The 23,039-nt window shown below is 40.7% G+C and overlaps 1 protein-coding gene across 1 annotated transcript in view; it reads right to left on the bottom strand.

The window, feature by feature from the left end:
• Window positions 1-3,487: 3,487 nt before the first annotated feature.
• Window positions 3,488-23,039, bottom strand: part of F9 (coagulation factor IX) — a 31,942-nt gene continuing 12,390 nt past the window's right edge. Inside the window, exons 4-8 of the mRNA XM_040743912.1 lie at window positions 19,774-19,887; window positions 15,294-15,422; window positions 12,477-12,709; window positions 4,721-4,835; window positions 3,488-4,381 (exon numbers count right to left, since the gene is read on the bottom strand). Of these exons, the coding sequence (XP_040599846.1) occupies window positions 3,834-4,381; window positions 4,721-4,835; window positions 12,477-12,709; window positions 15,294-15,422; window positions 19,774-19,887 (1,139 nt within the window). The 3' untranslated portion in view covers window positions 3,488-3,833. The remainder of the gene's footprint in view (window positions 4,382-4,720; window positions 4,836-12,476; window positions 12,710-15,293; window positions 15,423-19,773; window positions 19,888-23,039) is intronic.

Below are 23,039 nucleotides of genomic sequence, written 5' to 3'. Positions count from 1 at the left end.
CAGGCTACCTGCTGTTCTTGATTTTATCACTTGTTTTCCACTCAGAATGTCATTATTAAGAACGCCAGGCAGCTTTCTCTCCCAGACTTTCCGAACAGATTTCCATCAACACAAAGAGCCCTGGCTGCCTTACAAATAACAGACAGTAACATGAATGTACGCTAGCTGAAAGCGTTCTGCTTCACAGTGCAGGATAGGAGATCTACCTGGGCCTGGCCTTCTCTTGACCTTAGTATCCTCATCTGGAAAAGTGCAGTGGATTGGATGGTGTTTGATGGACCTTGCATTTTGGATACCCTTGGGCTGAAAATATGTAGAATTTATAAGGAAGTAGTTTGCAAATGGCTGTGTTCAGGAGAGTGCCCTTTTTTCCCTCGGCAGAGAAAATCAGACCATATTTGGTTCTTGACACCATAAAGTGACTAATATTTCAAAGAACTAAAAGCAATCAGATTTAAACACCAAGGTAAAATGTGTGCACGATATTAACATACTTCTCTTCACTCAGCAAGAGTTCCATTTTAATCTGTCACTTCCAATATGATACCAGCGTGTTTCAGCCCATTTAGGTTAAGTAGCTACAATAATTTGGAATGGAGTAATGACTCTTATATACTGACTGCAAGTGCCCTAGGCAGAATCCACTGAGGCCTTGCTCTGAGACTGCGGGGTCATAGGTGTGCTTGAAGGCCCACATGTTTAGTATTGGCAGCATGTTGCAGATGGCTCGGTTGTTTTTGAACGTATGGGAGAAAGGGTAATTATGAATCAGTGCTTCAGAAGCTCAGAAGCTCCTCCCTGTGCCACACAGAGGGCTAATGACTTGAGGTGTGAGGCTAGCTCACTATTGCTGCTTTTGTAAGATGTGGTCTCCATAACAACATGATCGGTGACTCTCTTTTCCCAACTGAGCACTGGGGTCATAGAGCCTTAGTTCTTCAAATTTGAAGTAACATGCTTCATGCACGAGCTAGCATTCCCGTCAAATGTAAAATTGACACTTTCATCTCTCTTCTCCTTTAGCTAAAGATAACGGGACTGATTTCTCTAACCTAAGTGTGGTCCCCTTTCAGTATGCTCAATGGATCGTTAATTGCTATTCTGGAATAAACATGAAATCCAATTCACCTAACATTAAAAATATTTAATTTTATTCATGTGTATGTGTGTGTGTGCCTGCTTGTCTGTAGTGTATGTAAACAGTGCCCACGGTGGCCAGAAGGCAGCATCAAATCTCGTGGAGCTGGAGTTGCAAATGGTTGTGAGCCTCTTGATGTGGAGCATTGAACCTGGGTCACTTACAAGAAGCAAGTCCTACAGCTAACGCTCTCAAACACTGAGCCATCTCTCTAGCTCCAGTAATGTTTATTGAGCAACTACTATGTCTTAGTGTAGTAGGCACTGATGGTAATTTACATACTTAAAATTTCAAATGCAAACATGCTTATTTCAATATTTAGTCAGCATTATTGGTAATGCTACACAGGGAACCTTTACTCAAATATTTGTTGAATGAAGAAATGAACATTCTTACCATCTCAAAGGCCTTTGAACAGCGTCTCCTTAAACTCTCTCATACAAATGGAGGTACTAATTCCTCAATGGGTATGTGACTTATCCAAGGCCATACGCACAGTTAATTAGACCTGTAAGTGGATTCAGGGCATTGTTCCCTTCAGATGAAGTTGGGGGCCATTGGAACATAAAGTAAGTGTCACATTTAGTCAGACACATTCTTTCCAGGGTTTTCCTGATTGTGTTCTTTGGGATATACCTCTAAATGATTTAACAAGACACACTTGGAGAAATTTGGAGAGACATTTATTGATACTTTTTGCAAGACAAAAAAGAGGCAGCAAGTAGTGGAAATTGAGTAAGGTCAGCGGTAGTGAAGGAGCGTTGGCTTGGTGGGGGCAGGTGGCAGTGCCAAGGGGTTCAATCATGCTTTTGTCATTTGTCCCATTTATGCATCATTAAGTACTCAGTATCAAGCAAGTTTATACAGTGATCCAGATAAGAATTAAAATACAAGTTCATTAAGTCACAGATGAAAAACCTGTTGGTCTGTCAGCAGCCCTCTAGAAAATTCAACATAACAAGTTAAATTATAACAACAAAGCTTACTGGTGAGCTGAAAACCAGAAAGGGCAATTCAGTTGGCCATTTACAATAACTCCCATCCTTCAGCCTGTTGTGGGAGACATGGCGCTCATGTTGGTTGTCTTATTTAGGCAAGTTGTCTCATTGATTGGCACTGGAGAGCTGAAGATTCACTGCTAAAATATTCCCTGAAAGCTCTACTGGTTCTAGGTTAAAAACGGACTAAAACACTGTTTTAAGATCAACTTTGAATATGTTTTCTCAACTCCTTTGTTCAGTAACTTCATACTAATAGCTTGAAATCTACCAAGGTAAGGGTATTTATACCATAGAAATGAGAAATTGTAATTAAATAAGGCTCTGAGGTGTTTTTAAGTGACCATCTTGCTTAGATATTTACCTAGGTAATCTATTGAGCCTTGGGCAGTAGATCAGCACGCATCCCGAGTATACACACGGACTTTGGACTCCCATCCAACAATGTGAGATGCACTCTCACCCTCCCTGGGGAAATGAGGGGATAATGGGGGGTTTGGGGGGAGGGCACGGGAGGAGGGGAGGGAAAGGGAGAGGGACCTGGAACTGACTTGTGAAGCAACCTTGTTTCTAATCTAAATTTAAACTGAAAAATAAATAAAAAATAGATATTTACCAATATGCTACTACACATAGTGTAATTATATGGCTAAATTAATCATTTACTTGTTTCTCTTTCTTTCTTGTTCTTTTTCTTCAAGACAGGGTTTCTCAGTATAACCTTGGCTATCCTGGAACTAACTTTGTAGACCAGGGTGGCCTCACACTCAGAGATCCACCTGCTTCTGCCTCCTGTGTGCTGGGATTAAGGCATGCATTACTCTGTCTGGCTCATCATTAACTTTCTATTAGCATGACTTTTATGAGACAGGAGGCAAACATTTTGACCAATGTTGTCGTTTTTATACTTGTAATGGCACATGAGTTTGCCTTCTTGGAAACATTCCTAGTTCGGCCTCCATGATCACCGATTACACATTCTTAGGGAACTATCTTGGGTGGTGCATTCAAGGGAAAGTTACTCTTATGATCATAGGTAGTGTACCTCATCTCCATGTTGTTCAAATTAAGTTTGAGACCCAACTAAAAGCAAATATTGGTTGGTGGGTGTGTATATGTGTGTAGGACATTTAAAAAGACAGCCCTTTTCCTCCTCCAGTGGCCAGGGAGAGGGAGAGTGTGAGGGAGGGAAACATTGATTTTGGGATTGGAAGTTTGAAAAGATACAGAATTCAGAAGAAAAACAGGAGAGGAAATAATGCTTTTGATGAGCTTTAACCTAGCATCTTCTTGCCTTAAATGGGCTAAAGATACTGGATAGGAAACCAATAAATTTGAGAGAGGCAAGGAAGATCTGAAACATGGGTTGCTTTTAAGGGGGGATAATTGGGTAAGCCATCACAGTTGAGAACCATGGTGAACACCATGGAAAATTTCCCTTTCTAATTTGTCCAAGGGCTGGACTCATGGAAACAGTAAAATCTCTTATCAAACTGGTTCTCTAGTGATCACATTTGCTAACATACTTAATCTTGTACAATATAGATCCTAGATGGGGTCCTCCTTTACACAGAGAAAAATCAGTGTCTATAGAACTTACATATTCAGATTTAACAACAGTTGGCAAAATAGCTAGTTAGTAAAGGGCTTGGTCTATTTTCAGTCTCAGTGAATTGCCTTCAGAAATAGGTTTTTCATTAAGTTAGCTTGGTTTTTTCCTTAATCCAGTTGACGTACCGGGAAACCTTGGTATATACTCCATATTTGCCTTTTATTGCACACTCTTCACCCCAGCTAATAATGCCAGTTAAGAAATTGGTCCCTTCCACTTCAGTAACGTGGGGTCCCCCGCTATCTCCTTCACAAGAATCTTTGCCTCCTTCCCTGTAACCAGCACAGAACATGTTGTTATAGATGGAGAATGTTGTGGACCGAAGGCATGTGGCTCGGTCCACCAGTGGGACTCTAAGGTACTGAAGAATGGAAGCCTGTCTCCCTTTGTTGTAGACTTTTCCCCAGCCACTTACATAGCCAGAACCAAACTTGAGGAAGATGTTTGTATACTCCCTATCGGCAACACAGATAGGTGTTACATAGCTGTTTAGTATTAAAGGTTTATCCAGCTCCAGCAAGGCAATGTCATGACTGTACTTATTAATAGATGCATTGTAGTGGTGATGAGGGATAGTTTGAATCACGTTTCGCCTTTGCTCGGTGTCTTCCTTCTCATCAATATTATATTCACCTGTTGAAAACAAATCTTGTAGTTTGTTTTTTGCATAAACACATTTCCCATGAGTCTACAGTCTGCATGGGTTCACTGAACACTAGCAACCAAGTCTCAATGATCTAGTATAGTGGGTGGGGAAATTGATGCTTCAATAAAGAATTGTGCCATGCTGAGAGTATTTTATGGGTTCAAAAAAAAGAATTATGGGGATTGGAAGGTGAAATAAATTAGAATTTGAAATTATGGCCCCTATACCATTAGCCCAATTTAGTAACAATCCTATTAGACCTTTGTACAATACGGTAGTCCATCATACACTGATGTTGCTAATTATTGTCTATTTTGTTTACTTACCTGCAACAACCTCAATTTTATCACCAGGTTTAAGACAGTGGGCAGCAGTAACAACCCATTTTTCATTAATGATGGCACCTCCACAGAATGCCTCAACTTCACCATTTAAAATGACCTGTGGGGATAAAATTAAGAATCTCACTGCACACAATATTTGATGCAGAGAAAAGTGAATACATATGCTGTTTTCAGGAGTGGATCATGTTGGCTTCTAGGTGCTGGCAGAAGTGGAGGATTTCTGGAAAGTGTCAGCTCTGCAGATGAATTAGTGTTTCTGGAGCACAAACCGAACAGCTTGCGTGATCTTGAGGTGGATGCAGAAGGAGAGAGTGTGGTAGGGACAGGCAACTCTGAGGAGTGACTTTTTGTGACGTGGTGTCGTTGAGCTTCTTTTCTCATGTTATCTAGAGTCTGCTGGCACAAGCTTTTCAGAGACATACAGTGTGTATGGAAGGAAACACTAACTCCCCAGGCTGAATCATTACTATTGAGTCTCTTGCCTTGTATGAGGGCATCTCTTTGCTGCAGGTCACTTGAGAGAGAAAAATGACCAGTTCTCTCAGGAGTTGTTTTAAATTAGAATATTATGAAATGTGGTCGGAGGACTCCGCCAGGGCTGTGTTTATTAGTCACCTATGTGCTGATCACACATTCCTTCCATCTCTCCTAATCATAGCCAGCTTCCCCTGGCTAGAAATGTAGGTTGTCCTTGTTTTAAAAACACGTGCTTTGCTGTACTTGATCTTTAGAGAATGTGGGCAAAAGTGTCTAGAGCACTGAGTTAAACATGGACATTATTAGATAAGAGGCTAATCTGTTTTCTCTTGTCCATATTCCCATCATAATCAAAGGGGACCATCAATGGTTTTACCAAATCAATGTCTAAATCAACTTAGTTCCAGTTCCCATGTGTGGACACTAGAGGGCACACTCAGCATTCAGTCAACTCTGCAGGAGCCCCGTAGCCTCTGTGAACTGATGCCCTTTGCCTAAGTAGGAAGTAGCCCTTCAGCTAAACCTGTTCCTAAACACAACAAAGGGGGATGTTGGTCCTTTTGCAGAGACGGTCTTTGGAAGGACTTGTTCTGGGTCTCAATTTTAACTTACTGAATGGCTACTGTATCCTGGACACAGAAGCACTAGCTTTGTACCTAAAGTCCCGAGGGGTCTCCCAGTTATTACAGCCTTCTCACCTCCTTTCCATGTTCAGGCTCTCTGGCTCTTTGTAGCTATTGTTTTATATTTTGAAAAATTGCAAAAATACAGAAAAAAACCCAATGATATAGTAAATACCAGCATATCTACCACCCAGATTTAACAGTCTTCCTAATTTTATACATTTATCGAGTGACTGATTATTTGGGGTTAATGATTGTATTGCTTATACATGCTTGTAACTCAAGACACAATACATTATGAAATATTACTCTATCCATTGTCGATGAGCAAACTGAGGTTTAAAGATATGTAATCACTCATGCTACTGAAGTGACACAGGTAAAGTGTCACCAAGCTTAGTGACCTTAGTTCAATCCCTGGAACCCATATGGTAGAAAGGAGAGGTGATTCCTGCAAGTTGTCATCTGACCTCCACACGTGTGCTGTGGCATATGTGTAGCACACACACGCACGTGCACGCACACGCACATGCACACACACACACACACACACTCCAAGTATGTTCCTGAACATTCAGAATCTTAGAGGCTGTTTGAGGACCAAATGTGGTAGAATAATGTTTCTTGTAAAAACAGATTTGGGGGCTCATAGAGACTCAATGAGAATATTTTGTGGGTAGGGCTGCAGAAAGTGGAACTCTAGAATATTCTTACAGTTCTTACAATTACGTTTGAGAAGTGTTACATAGCTAGTGAATTCGGATTCTCATGGCTTAGTGATCTTTATGATTTAAAATGTTCACTCAGGCTGGGAACATACTTTGTAGGGTCAATGGGCAACAGAAATCTGAGTTCCCTTGTTCTAATGCCAGGGTAAAAGTGCTGTTGAAGATATTGAAATAGAAAGTGCCCCTTTTTCTTCTAGGGTAGCTTTTATAACTCATCATCTAAAATGTATTTAGTATTATACTCCTTCTGGCATGGGGCTATTTTCTGGTTGACTGCAAGCCTTCACAGGTGCCCAGGAGCTGTAGTCTGCAGTTTAGCACACATAGTCTTGACATCCATCTCTGTCTGCTAGCTCCAGATGATCCCCACTCCTTGCACCATTCCTAATGGGAGGGTAAGGCAGTCTTCCTTTCATAGACTGCCACAGCCATCAAGGAGAGAGGTAATTCCCAAGTAAATGCACTTCAATGTCAGCATGTGTGTGGGACCTGGAAGCCCCTACTCACTCTCTGAATGTGCTGGGAGAAGCACATTCTGGGTCCAGAGATGCTATGTGATTATGCACCCCCAAGTCATATAGTATGTGCAATTGACCTCAATCTTCGTCCTGCCTGTGCCAACCCTGACAGGAAGGGAGTGCAGCAATGGCATTTGGGTTGAAGCAAGGAGAGGAACTTTGCCTGAGTACCATGGCAGTGGTCACTGGGCAAGTGCGGGGAGAGGTAGGTTCTATGAGGCACCATGGGTAGGGGACTGGGAGGTGATAAGAGATGTGACTACAATAATCCAAGGTTTCAGGTTCTCAACATGCATTCTATTGTCTCATTAGACTTCAGTTATGGAACACGAATACAAAATACTTAACCTTTGATGTGAGACCCTTCTCAGTATAGAACACGTACAAGTGTACTGTTCAAAAGATGAGGAACCAGTATGTATCCCTACTGTATGAACTGGTTTTCTGGAGCCCATTCCCTATGGAAGGATACATTGCTCATCCTGAATGCAGGGCAAAGGGCCTTGATCTTGCCCCAAATAATGTTACAGACTATGATGATTCCTCATGGGAGGCCTCACCCTCCCTGAGGAGTGGATGGGGGAGTGGGGTGGGGAGAGGGTAGGGAAAGTGGAAGGGAGTGGGAACTGGGATTATATAAAATAAAATTGTTTTAAAAATAATAAAAATAAATATAAATATGGCTATGGATCTGAAATACTTAAAATAAGAAATAAAAATGGCCAGAAATATCTTTAAAAAATAAGATGAGGTGGCTGACCCTAATCCCAAATGTTTTTTACCATCAAGCAAATTTGGGTAACATGGTTCTGTGCTGGTCCTCATTATTACAATCCAACACATTTTTTCTCTGGAAGTAAAATTAACATGCCACAATGGACTGTTGTTTCTCTTTTAGGTACTATTATAGGATTACTGAACACCTCCCAGCTTAGTGGGTTAGGTAGGTTAACCTGAAGGATATCCATGGCCCCTAGGCACATAGATTATAGTATATTATATATGACTCTGCCAAATGAGTGTTGCCTGGAGATTCTACTGCTTTCCAATGGATGACTGAGAAATATGGTTGTGTCCTTTTAAGCCCCAAGAACCATTTTTGCCAGTTCCTAATTGGTATTAAAAATTTTAGCAAACACCTTTGCCAAGAAAAAAGGACTAAGATATATTTAAAATTAAAATATTATAAATGCATGGTTTGGAATGTTTGCTTGGCCATCTCAGGATCATAGCTATCTAAATATTAGCAACTTGGAAAATGAGCAGTCTTCTTGGTCAAGGACAAATTCTTGTAAGACTTCAGAGAATGATGGGGAAAACAGGAAAATGTATGTCCTGAGCAAGACATCTGAGTTCTGATCTGCCAATTGTTTTCATGGTCACAGTCTAGTAAGAAATTTCTTCTGTCTAACGCTGCCCCCATCTCTGACATACCTATATACAATGACAAAATACAATCTGTATGTTTGCTCTTCATGGCAATGGCAGCCCACAATAGTTGTTGTCTCATTGTTCTCTCTTTAATCTTTAACTCCACGCTAGCCATTTCCTGTGAGTTCATTAAAACCCATATTCTCATTTGCCATCTATTCTAGCTTTCTAATAACACCATTTGTCCCATATTTTTTATTATATGAAGTAAGATACATGATGTACTGTTTGCTAGACCCATAGATGTTGCTCACCAAAATTCATGGCAGTAGGTTAATTTGTTGAACACATAAGGGATCTTCACTTTGGTTTTTAATAGCTATAACCATTAAATACAATGACCATTGATATGCACTTCATCAAACAATACTGTAGGTTAATAGTCCAAATGGTCTGTCCAAACTATCTTTGCAGATGTAGATGAGATTATACATGTTATTTTCTCTTTTCTCCTGTCTTTCTGTTAACATGTGGTACACTTAACTCTCTGACTTCCCTCTCATCCCCTAAAGTGCTCCTTCAGAGTCTCTGCTTCTTTTTCCAATGAGCTCTGATCCCACTGCAGGAGAACGTGAAGGCCAGGCCTCTCCTGCCTATTTTGCACCTTTGACCTGGGTGGAGGGGAGGGGAGGAGTCTGAGCTTGAATTGGGTATCTGTGCAGTTCAGGATCCCTAGAGCTCCTAGGAAGTAATCTTATCTGTCCTGATAGGTCACATAGGCCCTGTCCAGGCAAATGAAGTGGAAGCCCTGGAATAAGGTGAGAAATGAGAGCGACAGTGACCAGACTCTCTGAAATCCCCCAGCCTGTGTCCACAGATTTCTCAACTGGTGGAGGAACACCCTCTGACTCTTATGCTAGGACCTCGGCTCCCTGAGTCAGAAGAGCTCTGTCAGTTGACTTCTCTAAAACATTTGCTCAAACAAGACTCCTGTTAAACCTGCACAGCCTAGCAAGGCTAGCAACTGAGCCAGGTACTCAGAAAGGGCTGCTAAACTGAGATCAGACTGCCTGGTCCCAGCTTCTACCTGTAAGCCCACAGAGAGATAGGTGTCTCCCTTTGGTAAGACATAGCTCACCTAAACCAATCTTTCTCTCTCTCTCTCTCTCTCTCTCTCTCTCTCTCTCTCTCTCTCTCTCTCTCTCTCTCTCTCTCTCTCTCTCTCTCTCTCTCTCTCTCTCTGTGTGTCTCTCACTGTCTCTCTGTCTCTCTCTCTTCCTTCCCCCTCTCTCTGTGTATGTGTGTGTACATATGTATGTATGAACCACAGAGACTTGAACTATGTTAGGCAAGCACTCTCCTACTGAGATGTCACCAGGCCCACCTAACTCTTTTAACAGACTGAACATGTATAATTTATTCAAACTATTGGCGGTTGGAGATAAAAATAAATTCCTTGTTCTCTGTGGGATTTCTTCACCTGTGCTCACTTTGTTCCGCTCTCCCATCGACTTGCCCAACAAAACAACCAGTTACGATTGGAAAAGCTTTTAGGAAACATCAGCAATTTGAGCCCTTTGCTAGGTGACAGTTGCAAATGGTATTCCACATTTCAGAACTACTACCTTCTTCTTCACAGAACTGCAGCCACCACCTAGTAGACTCTTCTACTTGCAAAGAAAATCGGAGGTCTTCTATTTACTAAACACCTTGTCTAAAGAGAGTGAGTGGGAACTGCAGACTGTGTCACTGAACTGAGACTGTACTCCCCCCACCCATCTTTGCCATTTCATTTAATAAGGCAGCAATGCTAAGACCACAAGTTAAGCATCTTGGGATTAAAATCATTCGGCTTTATTTAAAGAGGAAATTATATTCTTTGTTAATAAGTCCCCAAATAAAACTGCTTTATGCCCCTCTAGCATATGGAGGATCACTGTCATAAATAAGATTTTGGTAGGGCCACTATGGTGGTTGAAATGAAAAACGTCTGCTCCGTAGGCTCAGATATTTGAACACTTGGCTCTCAGCTACTGGTGCTATCTGGGGAGCTGGAGCTGCCTTGCTGGAGGAAGTGCATCACCAGGGTGGGCTTTGAGAGCTTGTATCCTTACCCTACCTCCATTTTGGAATTCTGTTTCATGTTTGTAGTTGAAGACGTGATATTCTGCTGCCATGTCTCTCCACCATAATGGACTCTAATCCCTTTGGAATCGTAAGCCCAAGTAAGCTCCCCTTCCTTAAGTTGCCTTTGGTCATGGTGTGTTAAAACAGCAACAGAAAAGTAACTAATGCAAACACCTTGTACATGGACATTGAAAATATAAGGAATGAAATACATGAGAATACAAAAAACAGAATTAGAATTAAGTACGCCAATGTTAACTAGAATGAAGACATCACAGTGTCCATACCCATGAGAGATACGGTCACTAGAGAGAGTTAGTTTGACCAAGAATAGTGAAGAGTGATAACGATGTGGGGAGCAAAGGAAAGGGTGATGGGGTATAAGGGAAGTAGCTCTGCTAAGGTGTCCTGCAGCAGGAAGAGAGAGTGTAGAAATGTATACACAGGTTCAGCGACTATATGGTTTTCTTTTGTCCCTAAGTATTTTCTGATAGCTTTTATCTACTATAGTAGAAAGAGGCAGAGTCGCAGACATTTTGAAGAACCCTGGATAGACACATAGCTAGGTTGCATAGCCAGTTTCAGAAATTTCTAGTGTTGTCAAACCTGAAATTTAGATGAATACATCTACCTGAATTTGGCTCCTTAAATTGTAACTAATTCGATTATTGCAGTGTCGTCCAAGCTATCAATCAGTCTGTGATGGTAAAAGTCCATACTTCATCAGAGAAAATATTGTGGTATGAAGAATCATTGAAAGCACTACCAAATTATGAACATGGCCTAAGGAGTTTTAAACGAGACTAAACCATAATACATACTTTCCAACAGAAATTCATGTAATGATGGAAATATTTTCTTTATGCCTGCCCTGTCCAGTACAATAGTCACCAACCAAATGTAGCCATTATTCCCTGCAAGAATGGCAGAAATGAATCTTTTTCAGCAGTTAATTTAAGTAAGCACATGTGCTGATTACATTATGGACCAGCCCCATTTTATGTGAGGAACAGACTAGCTCCTTGTTTCACCTCATAGATGGAATCACTTAGGCTTTGGTTAAATGGATAGTTAAGTCCTGGGTTTGCTACTAATTTAACTCTTGGTTATATATAAAGATACACATAGGTAATTGCGTATATGCAGAACTCACTTGGAGGACGACATAGGTCAAATCCATTATTTGTCATTTTGGAAGCTGGTTTCTGTGTGCTTCCTTTAGAACAGGCTACAGTACATATCAGAATGACCAGGAGGGCTTCTTTGAGGTCCAGTTTGTTAGGCCGCTCCCTCTAGTGGTTGAATCCAATGGAAATGGGATGGAGTGTGAGATTGCATGCCTAACAAATTCTTGGCGACATGGGCATACTGCCAGACTTGGAGAAACGAGGCAGAAGATCAGGTCCCATAGGGTTATTCTAGGAAACTAGTTTTTACCTTAACCCTTTACAAGTGAGCCCTTTTCTTTATTCCCATCAGTTTGTCTGGGCATAAAGACTTTTTTACTAGGTTCCCCCAGGGCTGAAGTGTTTGGTGAGTCCCAGTGTATTGTGTGTGTGTGTGTTTGTGTGTATCTGTTGTGTGTATGAGAGAGAGACGGAGACAGAGAACACTGATTTATGGACATCCCAATCATTGACCAGTTGTTTGGAATCCTACTGTGCTATTTGTTTAATACCAAATTCTTTTTTTGACCTTGTCTGGTAGCTGTCCCTGAACATGTCTTTCACCAGATGCTTACCTGTAGGGGTTTTATTATGCTGAGTGATGAAATCTACCTAAATATAGCTCACAGTACCTATAGGTCTTTCCAACGTCCTAGTACCATTCCTCATCTAGCTTGTCTTTTGCCATCTGAGCTCCAGATTTGAAATGCACTATCAATATAGAGTACCTGCCAAGGGATTTGACCTGGTTTGGCGTTTTCTCCACCAACAATTCGAGTAAAGTCATTAAACGATTCACTATTTTCAGTGACGTTATCCAGAAAGGTGCTGTTAGTGATGTCATCCAGAATGAATTCTGCTTCAGTAGAATTTTCATAGCCCATATCAGAAAAGACAGTCTCTGCACGGGTGAGCTTGTTGGAACTGGAGGAAACAGAAACTCTTCCACATGGAAACGGAACTGCAGAAACAGAAAAAGAGGAGAATACGCTGATATTTCCCATTGGCTAATGGAACTGCATTACAAAACTTGAGAGTGATGCTCACTCATTGCTGTTACTGTGGAGAGATAGCCCATGGATGTTAAAAATGAATATAGTTTCAACTAAAGGCTGCCTGCATTATTTTCATGCAAAGTTTTTAAAGCTTCCATGGGGGAGTGCATTTGGCTTTGTAATACACCATCTTTATGGAATTAAAATAGGTGTTCTGAAATCAAATGTACTAAGATTTTTAAAAAATCTAATTCCTTTCTATCTAGCTTCTTAATTAAAGTCTTACTTCTAAGGCCCCTTCCCCTGAACGGAAATCTGGAGGGGATGCTAGGGTCGGGTAAAAGAGGCTTCCTTCCACTATTTCCTATCAGCAGAGTCTCCTTTGTAGACTGTTAATGCACCAGAAATTCCAATGGGGAAGTTTTGAAGAGAGCTCATTGTTATTCAATTGTACTTGTCAAGAATTTACCAAATAGTTATAGGTTAGTAATAGCATAACCAAAGCTATATTTATGTGGATATGACCATCTTTCCCCCCACTTTGGTTTGATTTATTTCCCGTCAAATCGTCTACTAATAAACTGGGTGCCACCAGGATGTATATTTGTAGCCAAACGAAGTCACCTCACACTTCGTTTGCATGTTCTCTCCTTTTAGTTACCTTTCATAGTCCAGACATTTCTATAGCAATCAGCTATGGCTAAGTATCACGAAAAAAATAGGAAATTGGTTTAAAATACTTATGCATAAATATACAGGGTCAACAATGGCTTGAGGAAAGGGATCATTATCTTTGAAAAGGCAGAATAGCTTATTTTAGGTTTGGCCTACTTACTCTGCTAAAGCTAAGGCTACATTCAAATGGAACTCTTACTAGTTGGAGGTGCTTTTCAATTTTAATTTTCCTCTCTTAGAACATAGAAGGGCTTCTAAGGACTAAGCTTCTGTGCCAGCTGCCTTCACTGGAATTTAGCTTTTTAATGTTAAATGTGCACAGATTGCATGTACACACACACACACACACACACACACACACACACACACACACATGCGTACTTCTCCTAAAGCAAGCTGTAGGTAAGGCAGTGTATGTGAAGAACCAGGCAGAAGGACAGGCAGAAGATGAAGCATCATTTTACCTAGAGCAGATGCACTCTTGTATTCTGGGCCTTTCTTTAATTTCCTCTGCTTGGTATATTGTTGAGATAGGTATCAAACCCACAGTTACAGAGGAATGGTTCATAATTTAATGTACCAATTTAATAAGAGATCTTGCTTTGGAAATGCAAGAGAAACTGTATCTGACTTGTTTCAAAATTGGGCTTCTTTTTTATTTGTGGGTGTGGCATATGTGAGTGGGTACATGTGTGCTGGAGTGAGAGGTCAAGCCTGCATGTGTGGAAGCCAGGGCTGACATCAAGCATCATCATTCATTTCTCTGCTTTCTAAAGTACTTTCTGAGAGTAGGTCTCTCACTGAATCTGGAGCTCACCACTTCTGGCTGGTTCTATCTTCCCCTCCCCTTCAGGACTGGTGTCATGGATTTACACTGCCTGGCTTTTATGTACTAGGGATCTGAATTCAGGTCCTCATGTTTGCATACCAGGTACTTTATCCTTCTTTTAGTCTTGCGAAGCTTGTCCCCCCCCCCTCCGATCAAAACTATGGCATCAGAGGTGAGCAATGAATGTGGAGATGTTCTAAACAAAGCAATTATCTGTCAACACGGTAGCATGCTCATACAACTGTGAAAGGTGGTTTTGTTCTTTTCTGTAAAGACGGTGTGGCTCAGCCTAGGAGAGCATAAACAATTGCTGGATCCAGTCTGACAGCAAGTATAGAAAGGCAGTTTATGACTCAATCCAGGAAGTAATTTTCACACACTAACTAGGTCTCGATCAGACTTATGCTTAGCACTTACCATCTTCTTACTAGAAACTTACTAGTCAGCTAAGTATTTATATATCTTGTGTGCTGTGGTAACATATTAGTAGTTTTATCTGCTGAATCTCAAATACTGCAAATAGAGATCACACAAATCAATTTCTTTGTGATACAGAAATCTTAGAAAAATCATGGACTCAGAACAGAATTCAAGCTGTACATAATTACTGAATTTAAGTGATGGTGCCATTTGGAAAATTAATTTGTTCATTTCAAGCTACTAATCTTTTGTTCAGTTTCAGAAGGGAGTAGATACAAGTAAGTATTGAGGTAAGGTAATCTAGGAGCTGAAGAGATTTCTCAGTGGTTAAGAGCACTGACTCATTGTGCAGAGGAACTGAGCCTGGGTTCTAACTAGAATTATGGAGGGTAGTGAGGCACCTCCATGTTAGCTCACTCAGCCTCTGTAACTCCCTGTCAGTGGATCTGATGCCCTCTTCTTACTTCCATGGGCATTGCACACACATGTTATAATACATACATGCACACATGACACTCATACACATAAAATAAAAGTAAATACATCTTAAAAATCTAAAGTAAGGTAGTTTAACTGCTAAAGTTTCAAAAATAGATTTTCATTAAATAGCTTATTTAGATTTTGACCTGCTGGTTCACAGGACTTCTGGTCTTCTGCAAGTTGGTAACCTTCAGTGCAGGAACAGAGTACCTTGTTATCAGCACCAATTCTACAAAACTGCTTGCACCTGCCATTTTTAATGTTACATGTTGCATCTAAAGAAAAGAAAAAAAATAATGGCTTATCTGACATACACTTAAAAATACACAGAACTACGTGAGTTAAACATAAGTTGAAACAATCTGAGAGTCTTTAGCTAAGAGTAGAAAATGAACTAAAATAACATTCTCAGTGAGTCATGAAGGTGGTATTGGCAATATTTTGATTTTGTGTATGATAAAATAATTGGATATTGCACTTTGACTAAATCATAAGTTCCAACTACTTATTTAAGTAGAAAACAAATTCAAGAAAGTAAAAAAAAACTTTTGTGTGAAGCTTTGCAAAGTAAATGCACCTATTCAAATGTTGCACAGATTAATACATAGGACACTATCAACCCAGCAAGTCCTGCAAAGCTCCCTCCCATTCTACCCCTCCCTCCTTTACAGAAGGTATCACTACCTGGGCTTCAAACACTGTAAACAGCATTGGTAGTTCATGAGCTTTATTTAAACAGCATACATATTCTTTTCTTTTAGCAATGTATTTGTGAGATTCATCTATATGCTTTTGTATAGCAATAGTTCATTTATATTACTGTGTAGTATTCCATTGTATTAACACAATTTTCATCCACCAGTTCTATTATTTGTTAAAAATACTAAATGTGCGTGTGTGTGTGTGTGTGTGTGTGTGTGTGTGTGTGTGTGTGTGTGTTATCCAATGAGGTCAGGGTGTGTTTAGAGTACTTGTACACCTTTCTTTTATTACTAAACACTTAAATTTAATCCTGTTCCAAAACGTATTTTCTACTTATTCTGGTATAAGCATAATTGGTATTTGCATATTGCCTCCATACCCAGCATCCTTTCTGTATGTTTTTTATTTCAATTGTTTCAACTTCACGTGATAGATAGTTCATAGTGCTTACTGGTAATCCAGTAAATCAGGAGAGAAAAGAAACTGTTATCAAGGGAAGGGAATAAAGGAGTCAACCTGAGATTTCAGTTTTCTATCAATAATCCACTAAGTGCTTGATAAAAAAGATAGCATCTGGTCTTTTGCATTTACTTAGTTTTTAGGACCTTTCCCCTCATGAGTGTCAATAATATCTCTGGCTCTTTTCTTGTTCCTCGCTATCATATCATTGCTACAAAGCAATACTAAAGTGTTCAGCCAAATCAAATACCACTTGTAGAAAATGTCCCATCAATATGAGATTGTGATAAGTTAACAGAGGTGGGTGGTGAGAACAGTCTAGTTGTGTCCAGGGCAAGTGTGACAGGAATGAGTAAACTTGGCATGATCTCTCTACTCTGCTTCTATGTCCTTGGCTAAGCAACCAGACCCCTGGATCATGTTCTTATTTGCCATTGCCTTTCTGGCCCAGCATGTCGCTGCTACTCTTGATCCCTGGCTTGGTTGGTGCATGTGGTGGGATGTATTGCTGTAGCATCAGCAGGCTTTTTCCTGCAGTCGAAGGCTCGGGATTCAAGAAATAGAATTATACCACGAGAAATTCCAGGGGGGAGGTCAACAGAGCAGGATCCGAGAATGGAATTCATTAACCAGTTATTGAGCACTTAGATGTCACGCACTAGGCTGGGTATTGGTTTTCCTTAGTCCTGACAGCTCCAGTTTGCCCATCAGAGCTGTAACAAAATTCTGTTTAACAGGTTTGCCAGAAAACATGATGTTATCCAGATATCCTCAACATTTTTCCCATTCTAGAAATACATAGTAAATGACATAGTTGGGTCTGTGGTGTCCTGTAAAAATTAACCCCCCCCCAAAATCTCAGAATATGCTTTTGTTTATATTTTTTCTTCCCACTCTTTTTCTGTTGGGAAATTTTTCTTGTATTCGTTAGGAGGAAAAGATGGCTATATTCTTGCAGACCTGGATATTTGGATTTCTTCTGCTGCAGAGGAAAACAGAGATCTTTATTCTAGCCAAAGGGAACCAGTAGGCAATTAATTCTTGTTTTTTATTCCAACTAGAAAACGTGCCCCAAATGTTTGCTCCTCACTCCCCTGACTAAGAACTCTGATGAACAGGGGAAAAAGAAAGCAAAAGGCCACGATAGTGGGAATCTTTGCTTCTCCTAGACAAAGCGAGCCACGGGCCCACACGCCTGTACACTGCTGCCGTGTGCCTTTCCACATTAGTGTTCGGCTCAGCTGGAAGCAAGGTGCTTAAATGGGGGTCTGTATGTGCTTTGTTGCTGCTCTCCTCTAGTGCCTGAGATAAAGAACATTCTGACAGAATTCCAGCTTGTTTCTGAACCAGCTGAGCTGAAGAGATTTTTAAAAAAATCCTTTATTAACTTGATTGGATCTGATCAATATACTCCAGAGGCTAAGCGTGGTGGTGACTGTAGTACAGCTACAGAGCACTGATGGAGCAGAGATGTGGGAACCAAGGAGTATTGAGATGTTGCCAGTTGTAGACTTAGCACGTTTTCTCTGTAGACCATAACCTCCCACGTATTGTTAGAGCATTTGTGAGCTTATGTTAGCATTCCTCGAGGCTGTTCTTTTCTTCCTTTTAAACGCTCTGACTTTTAAAACAAGATAGAGAACCGGAGAGCTGGCTCACTGGTTAAGAGCATTTGCTGCTTTTTCAGACGAACCATGTTCGGGTCCCAAAACCCACGAGGAGGCTCAAAGCCACTTTTTACTCCATCTCTAGAGGATCCCATGCCACCTTCTGGCCTCTTTGGGTATTACATGCACATGGTACCCAGATAATACATGCAGAAAAAACATCCTTAAACATAAAATAAAACCAAATAAACTAGATAGACACAGTTTTAAATTTTAAAGTTATTTCATTACTATATTTTTATATGCATGGGTAAGTTTTTATCCGCATGTAAGTCTGTATACCTGCATATGCCAAAAATAAGAGCTTTGAACTGTAGTTACAAATAGTTGTAAGCCACCACGTAGGCTCTGGGAATTGAACCCAGGTCCTCTGGAAGAACATCCAATGCTCTTAACTGTTGGAAAAATGCCTCTATGCCTCTATTCCAACCTTTATGTTTGCAATGATCATCTACTACATGGTAGCCTTCAATAACCGACTGAGTTAGCCATTGCCTTCACTCCAATAGTTTCATCATTTGAACCAGTACTGAGTAACTACTCAAAGTTCTCCTGTAAATATCTGGAATATGAGAACTAAATTTCACCAAGTTCTAACTTGAAATGATAATCTTTCAGAACAAATGGCACTTTACAGATGTAGAGTGGGAACTCACGTGGTGGCTTATTGCTACACCAGGGCCCGAGACAAATGGAAGTCCAGCCTAAGTGTATTAGTTCACCAGCTTGAATTCATTCTTTCTTTTTAGATTCCTTTGTCCTTTCAACTTTTCTTTTTATTCTGAGATCTTTCAGATCTCAAAGGAAGATGATCAATGAACTTCCCCTTGGCATGGAACAATATCACAGGGACTTTTATCCCTTTCCTCAATGGGACAAGTGCAGCTGCTGCCTTTCATTTTAGGTCTTGTTCATCTGTCAGAGAGATGGCTCTATTGCCTTAATAGTGTCCTGATACTTTCCCCTCTTTATCCTTAGCCCTGCAGCCTGCGGTGTTAAATTATTTCCCTCAGATTGCACCTCTATTCTCCTAGAATTTCAGAGTGCAAAATCTTTTCTTAGTGCCATGCGCTTCTCTCAGTCACGATGTCAGCAATACTACATCCAGAGGCAGTAATCAAGTAGGTAAAGGGCATGGGGGTTTACCGCTCAAATCCCCAAAATCTCAAAAACAACAACAAAAAAAGACAGATTCTAGGCTAATGAGAAAAAAAGGTAAACAAAATCTTAAATTTGCAAGTTACTTTTTCCCCTGTTGTTCCTTGACATAATCAATACTGTTGAACTGAGGAACAATCTCTGGTTTGTATAACAAATGTAACTTAGGAAATGCTTTGTCCATCTGGAAGACTTCCTATTACATGGAGCCTGTCATGCCCAGGCCTGTAGACTATGCAATTCCTCTGCTAGACAACAGCAACTCAGGTGCAAGTTTAAACCATTTTATGGGTGTAGTTTTCTCAGAGTTTTGTGTACAGTTCAGCTGGAGGTCACTTCTTGGCTCAACCATTTATACCTCTTGTATTTGTGCTGTAGTCTCCTAATGTTCACAAAATGGGGGTAATAATGTTACTGAGAGCATATGATTATTAGCGATTAATAAGTAAAGGGAATGGAATATTATCACTCAATACTAGCCTGAATTCATATCCTGAAAGCTGACTACAGAGAAAGTGAATGTTTATAGGCTTTGAAAGTGTGTTTTAAGAGAAATGTATGGTATATACATATTTCAATTTCCTGTTTCATCTGGTTTAAAAAGGAAACTTTGAACCATGAATATAAAAAAGTTACTTACCTAATTCACAGTTCCTTCCTTCAAATCCAACTTGGCACCAGCATTCATAGGAATTAATATCATCCTTGCATTTTCCACCATTTAAACAAGGATTTGACTCACATTGATCTCCATCTTTAAGACAGGTTAAGAAAATGAATTATCAGGCAAACTGCTTAGAATGCTAAGTCTTCCCCTGGATAGACCTATGAGGATGGGATTCTGATTTTAGGGTTAGAGAAGAACTACCGAGCTGCAAGTTAACTGCATATGGGCAAGTGATGCACCGGCTTTTCCGAGTTTCTAAAAGCCGCTACAGCGAAATCCAATGCCATCCTGCAAATTGCACCGAGGGAGGTATATACAGTTTATACAATCCAAGGGAAGAGGGAAGATGTGTTTGTATGGAAATGGCTATATCTGCAGATAACAAGAGAGATTGTCCATGTTTCTGCATGGAATGGGAATAGGTTAACCATAAATCAAATCAAACTGAACCACTTCAACAAATACTATTTATACTTCATTCAAGGGTATTTTATTGCAGGTATTACAGAGCAAGCTGTCTTAGACAATGAAGGTGTTTCCACTCAAGGAACTGTCAGCCCAGGCACAGGGCAAATATGTCCACTTACCTATCATATGAAGCAAGGGGTCTATGACAACAGGGAAGGTGCCAGAAGCTTAAAGAGCTTTGAACCTACCAGTTAGGTTCCAAGTGGGCAACAATGTTCAGTGCATCATCAGAAATTTAAAAGTACTATTGAATGTGCTTTATGAATAGATTTGCTGTTTCCATTATAGGTTGTGAAGTTTGTACATTTACAGTATTTGAAGACACCGATAGTAAAACAAACATACAAACAAAAATAAAAACAGGAAGAAGGAATATGCAAGAGGGCAAGAGTCAGGAGCACATGGGAACTGTGAAGTCTGCTTTCTTAGTGTTTGGCCTTCATTTACACTACTAAAAAAGCTTGAGGGGGGAATAGGGTGAATCCAACTAGAAGGAGAGGGCTATGTATTTTAGGCTATATAAAAATTGCTAACTAGGTCTGTAGGACTCCACATGTGAGAAAGAAAACCATAAGATAAAATGGTATTAAAGATCAAAGAGAGAACAAAGGGAGGAATCAAAGAGAAATTTTTAGTTCTTAGCCATCCTTTATATATAGCCAAACTCCTTGACATATACTGTGTAGATTCCCATATGCTTTTCCTACTGTCTGATAGAAGCATGCATCTAGGTTCTGTAGACTAAGGGACTAGAATCCTTTTTCAGAAATAAACTCTCTGGAAAATTGGATTGCTGTAAAAATTAGACCTTGCCCTCTCTGCCCGTTGATCCAATGTGCTTTTGCACAGATACCGCAATTTGTTCCAGTTCTATGAAAACAAAATACATTATCTCTGGTTTATCATTATTGATGTTCAGAACTGGTCTAAAAACGAGCTACATTTGCACTTTACATTATAGGCCAATGAATCTGAATTATTTAGGGTGTTTCAGTGAAAGGGTCTGGGCTTGCAGCCAGCCACACAGGAAACTCATTTGCTGAGACATATCTTCAAAATGAATGTCATTTTATTTTGCATTTAGTCCTCCTTTGGGTTCCTATCTCTGTGTACTATAGGCCTGGAGAAAGTGCACTATAGGCCTGGAGAAAGCCATAGTTAGTAGGGGTCAAAGACAGCAGGAGACAAAACCAGACAAATGGGATTCTCCTTTAATTCTGCTGGGTTCTGGTGCTGGAGAGGTGGCTCAGTGGTTAAGAGCACTTGCTGTTCCTGTAGAGGACCTGGGTTCAGTGCCCACCACGCACATGGTTGTTTATTGACATTCATAAGTCCAGTACCAGGGGATCTGATGCCCCTTTTCTTACCCCCAGGGTACCAGGCACACATGTGGTACACAGACACACGTGCAAACAAAATACTTAATACACACGAATGAAAAGAAATAAACCCGTAACGACAGTAGCAGCAGCAACAGCAAACTACTAGGTTCCTATTTAAAGAACAGTAACATTCAGATTTCAAGGTCATGAGGTGTTACAGTGAAAGAAAGGGGTGGCAAGAGAACCTGGGTTCTCTTTCAGGTCTTGTGACTCCCCAGCTGGGTGATCCAAGGCAAATCCCTTACCCTGTCTATGCCTGTTCTTCTCTGTGAAACAGAATTCATTATGCTTCTCACATGGGAACGTTTGAGGGTTAAATGTGATGGGCATTGTAGAGACTGCTTCTGTGATCTGTACAGGGTACCTAACAGATGCTAGTTCAGTCAGGCTCTTTGCAGACGAGGTCATGGCACAGAATGACACAGCGATAAGGACCCTGGCCCCAGGCTATTTCTGAGTAGTACAGGCTACTTTTATGGTAGGTAGGAATCTCAGCTACTTGTGAAAACAGACACGGGGGCTTTGTTCCTTTTCTGTTCTTGTTTGTGTTGTTTAAGTTTTGGTAGTGAAAATAGTAATGCCCTTGAGGTTTCATGGAATTTGTAATCAAGGTATAGCAAACATTGCATTTAGCTCACCTACAAAGCCATTGCCCAGCTTCAAAGTGTGCTACTGGGACTGGGGCAGGGGCAGGGGCAGGGGCAGGGGCAGGGGCAGGGGCAGGGGCAGGGGCAGGGGCTGGGGCTGGGGCTGGGGCTGGGGCTGGTATGTATGTTGGGTGGGCAGTATGAAGGGATCATGAGAGTTCAACTGTAGCTAGAGTAAATGCTGATATGACTTTGTTTCTTTGGGGTGTGTGCGTGCATGCATGTGTGCGTGTGTGCGTGTGTGTGTGTGTGTGTGTAAGCCAATCCTATGTGTTTTTCTTCACTCACTCATGACATTGTTTCAGAGACAGTCTCTCACTGAACATGGAGAACACTAGGCTAAGCTGGCTAGCCAGAAAGCCCCAGAGATCTTTGCCTCCAACTCCTCAGTGCAGGGATTATAGACAAGCACCACCCATACCTCACTTTCATTTTTTAGAATTTATTTTATTTTATTATTTTTTACCATTTTTACTACATTTAATTAAAATGTAATTCCAACATTTCCCATTTCCCTTGTATCCACTACCCCTTCCCAAAATCCCTCTCTCCATGCTCCCCACTCTCAAATTTATAATCTTTTTTCTTTGATTATTATTGTTTTTTAATTCAATTACATGCCAATTTCAGCTCCTTGTCCCTCCCCTCCTCCCATCCCCCTCCCACCCCAACCCCCCCACCTAATCCCCACTCTGCTTCCCAGGGAAGGTGAGGCCCTTATGGGGAATCTCCAAATTCTGTC

Source organism: Mesocricetus auratus, unplaced genomic scaffold (assembly GCF_017639785.1).
Source record: "Mesocricetus auratus isolate SY011 unplaced genomic scaffold, BCM_Maur_2.0 Super-Scaffold_100003, whole genome shotgun sequence".
Classification (NCBI taxonomy): Eukaryota; Metazoa; Chordata; class Mammalia; order Rodentia; family Cricetidae; genus Mesocricetus; species Mesocricetus auratus.
Note: the sequence above shows the minus strand (reverse complement) of the source record. Positions and strands in the feature narration are given on the sequence as shown.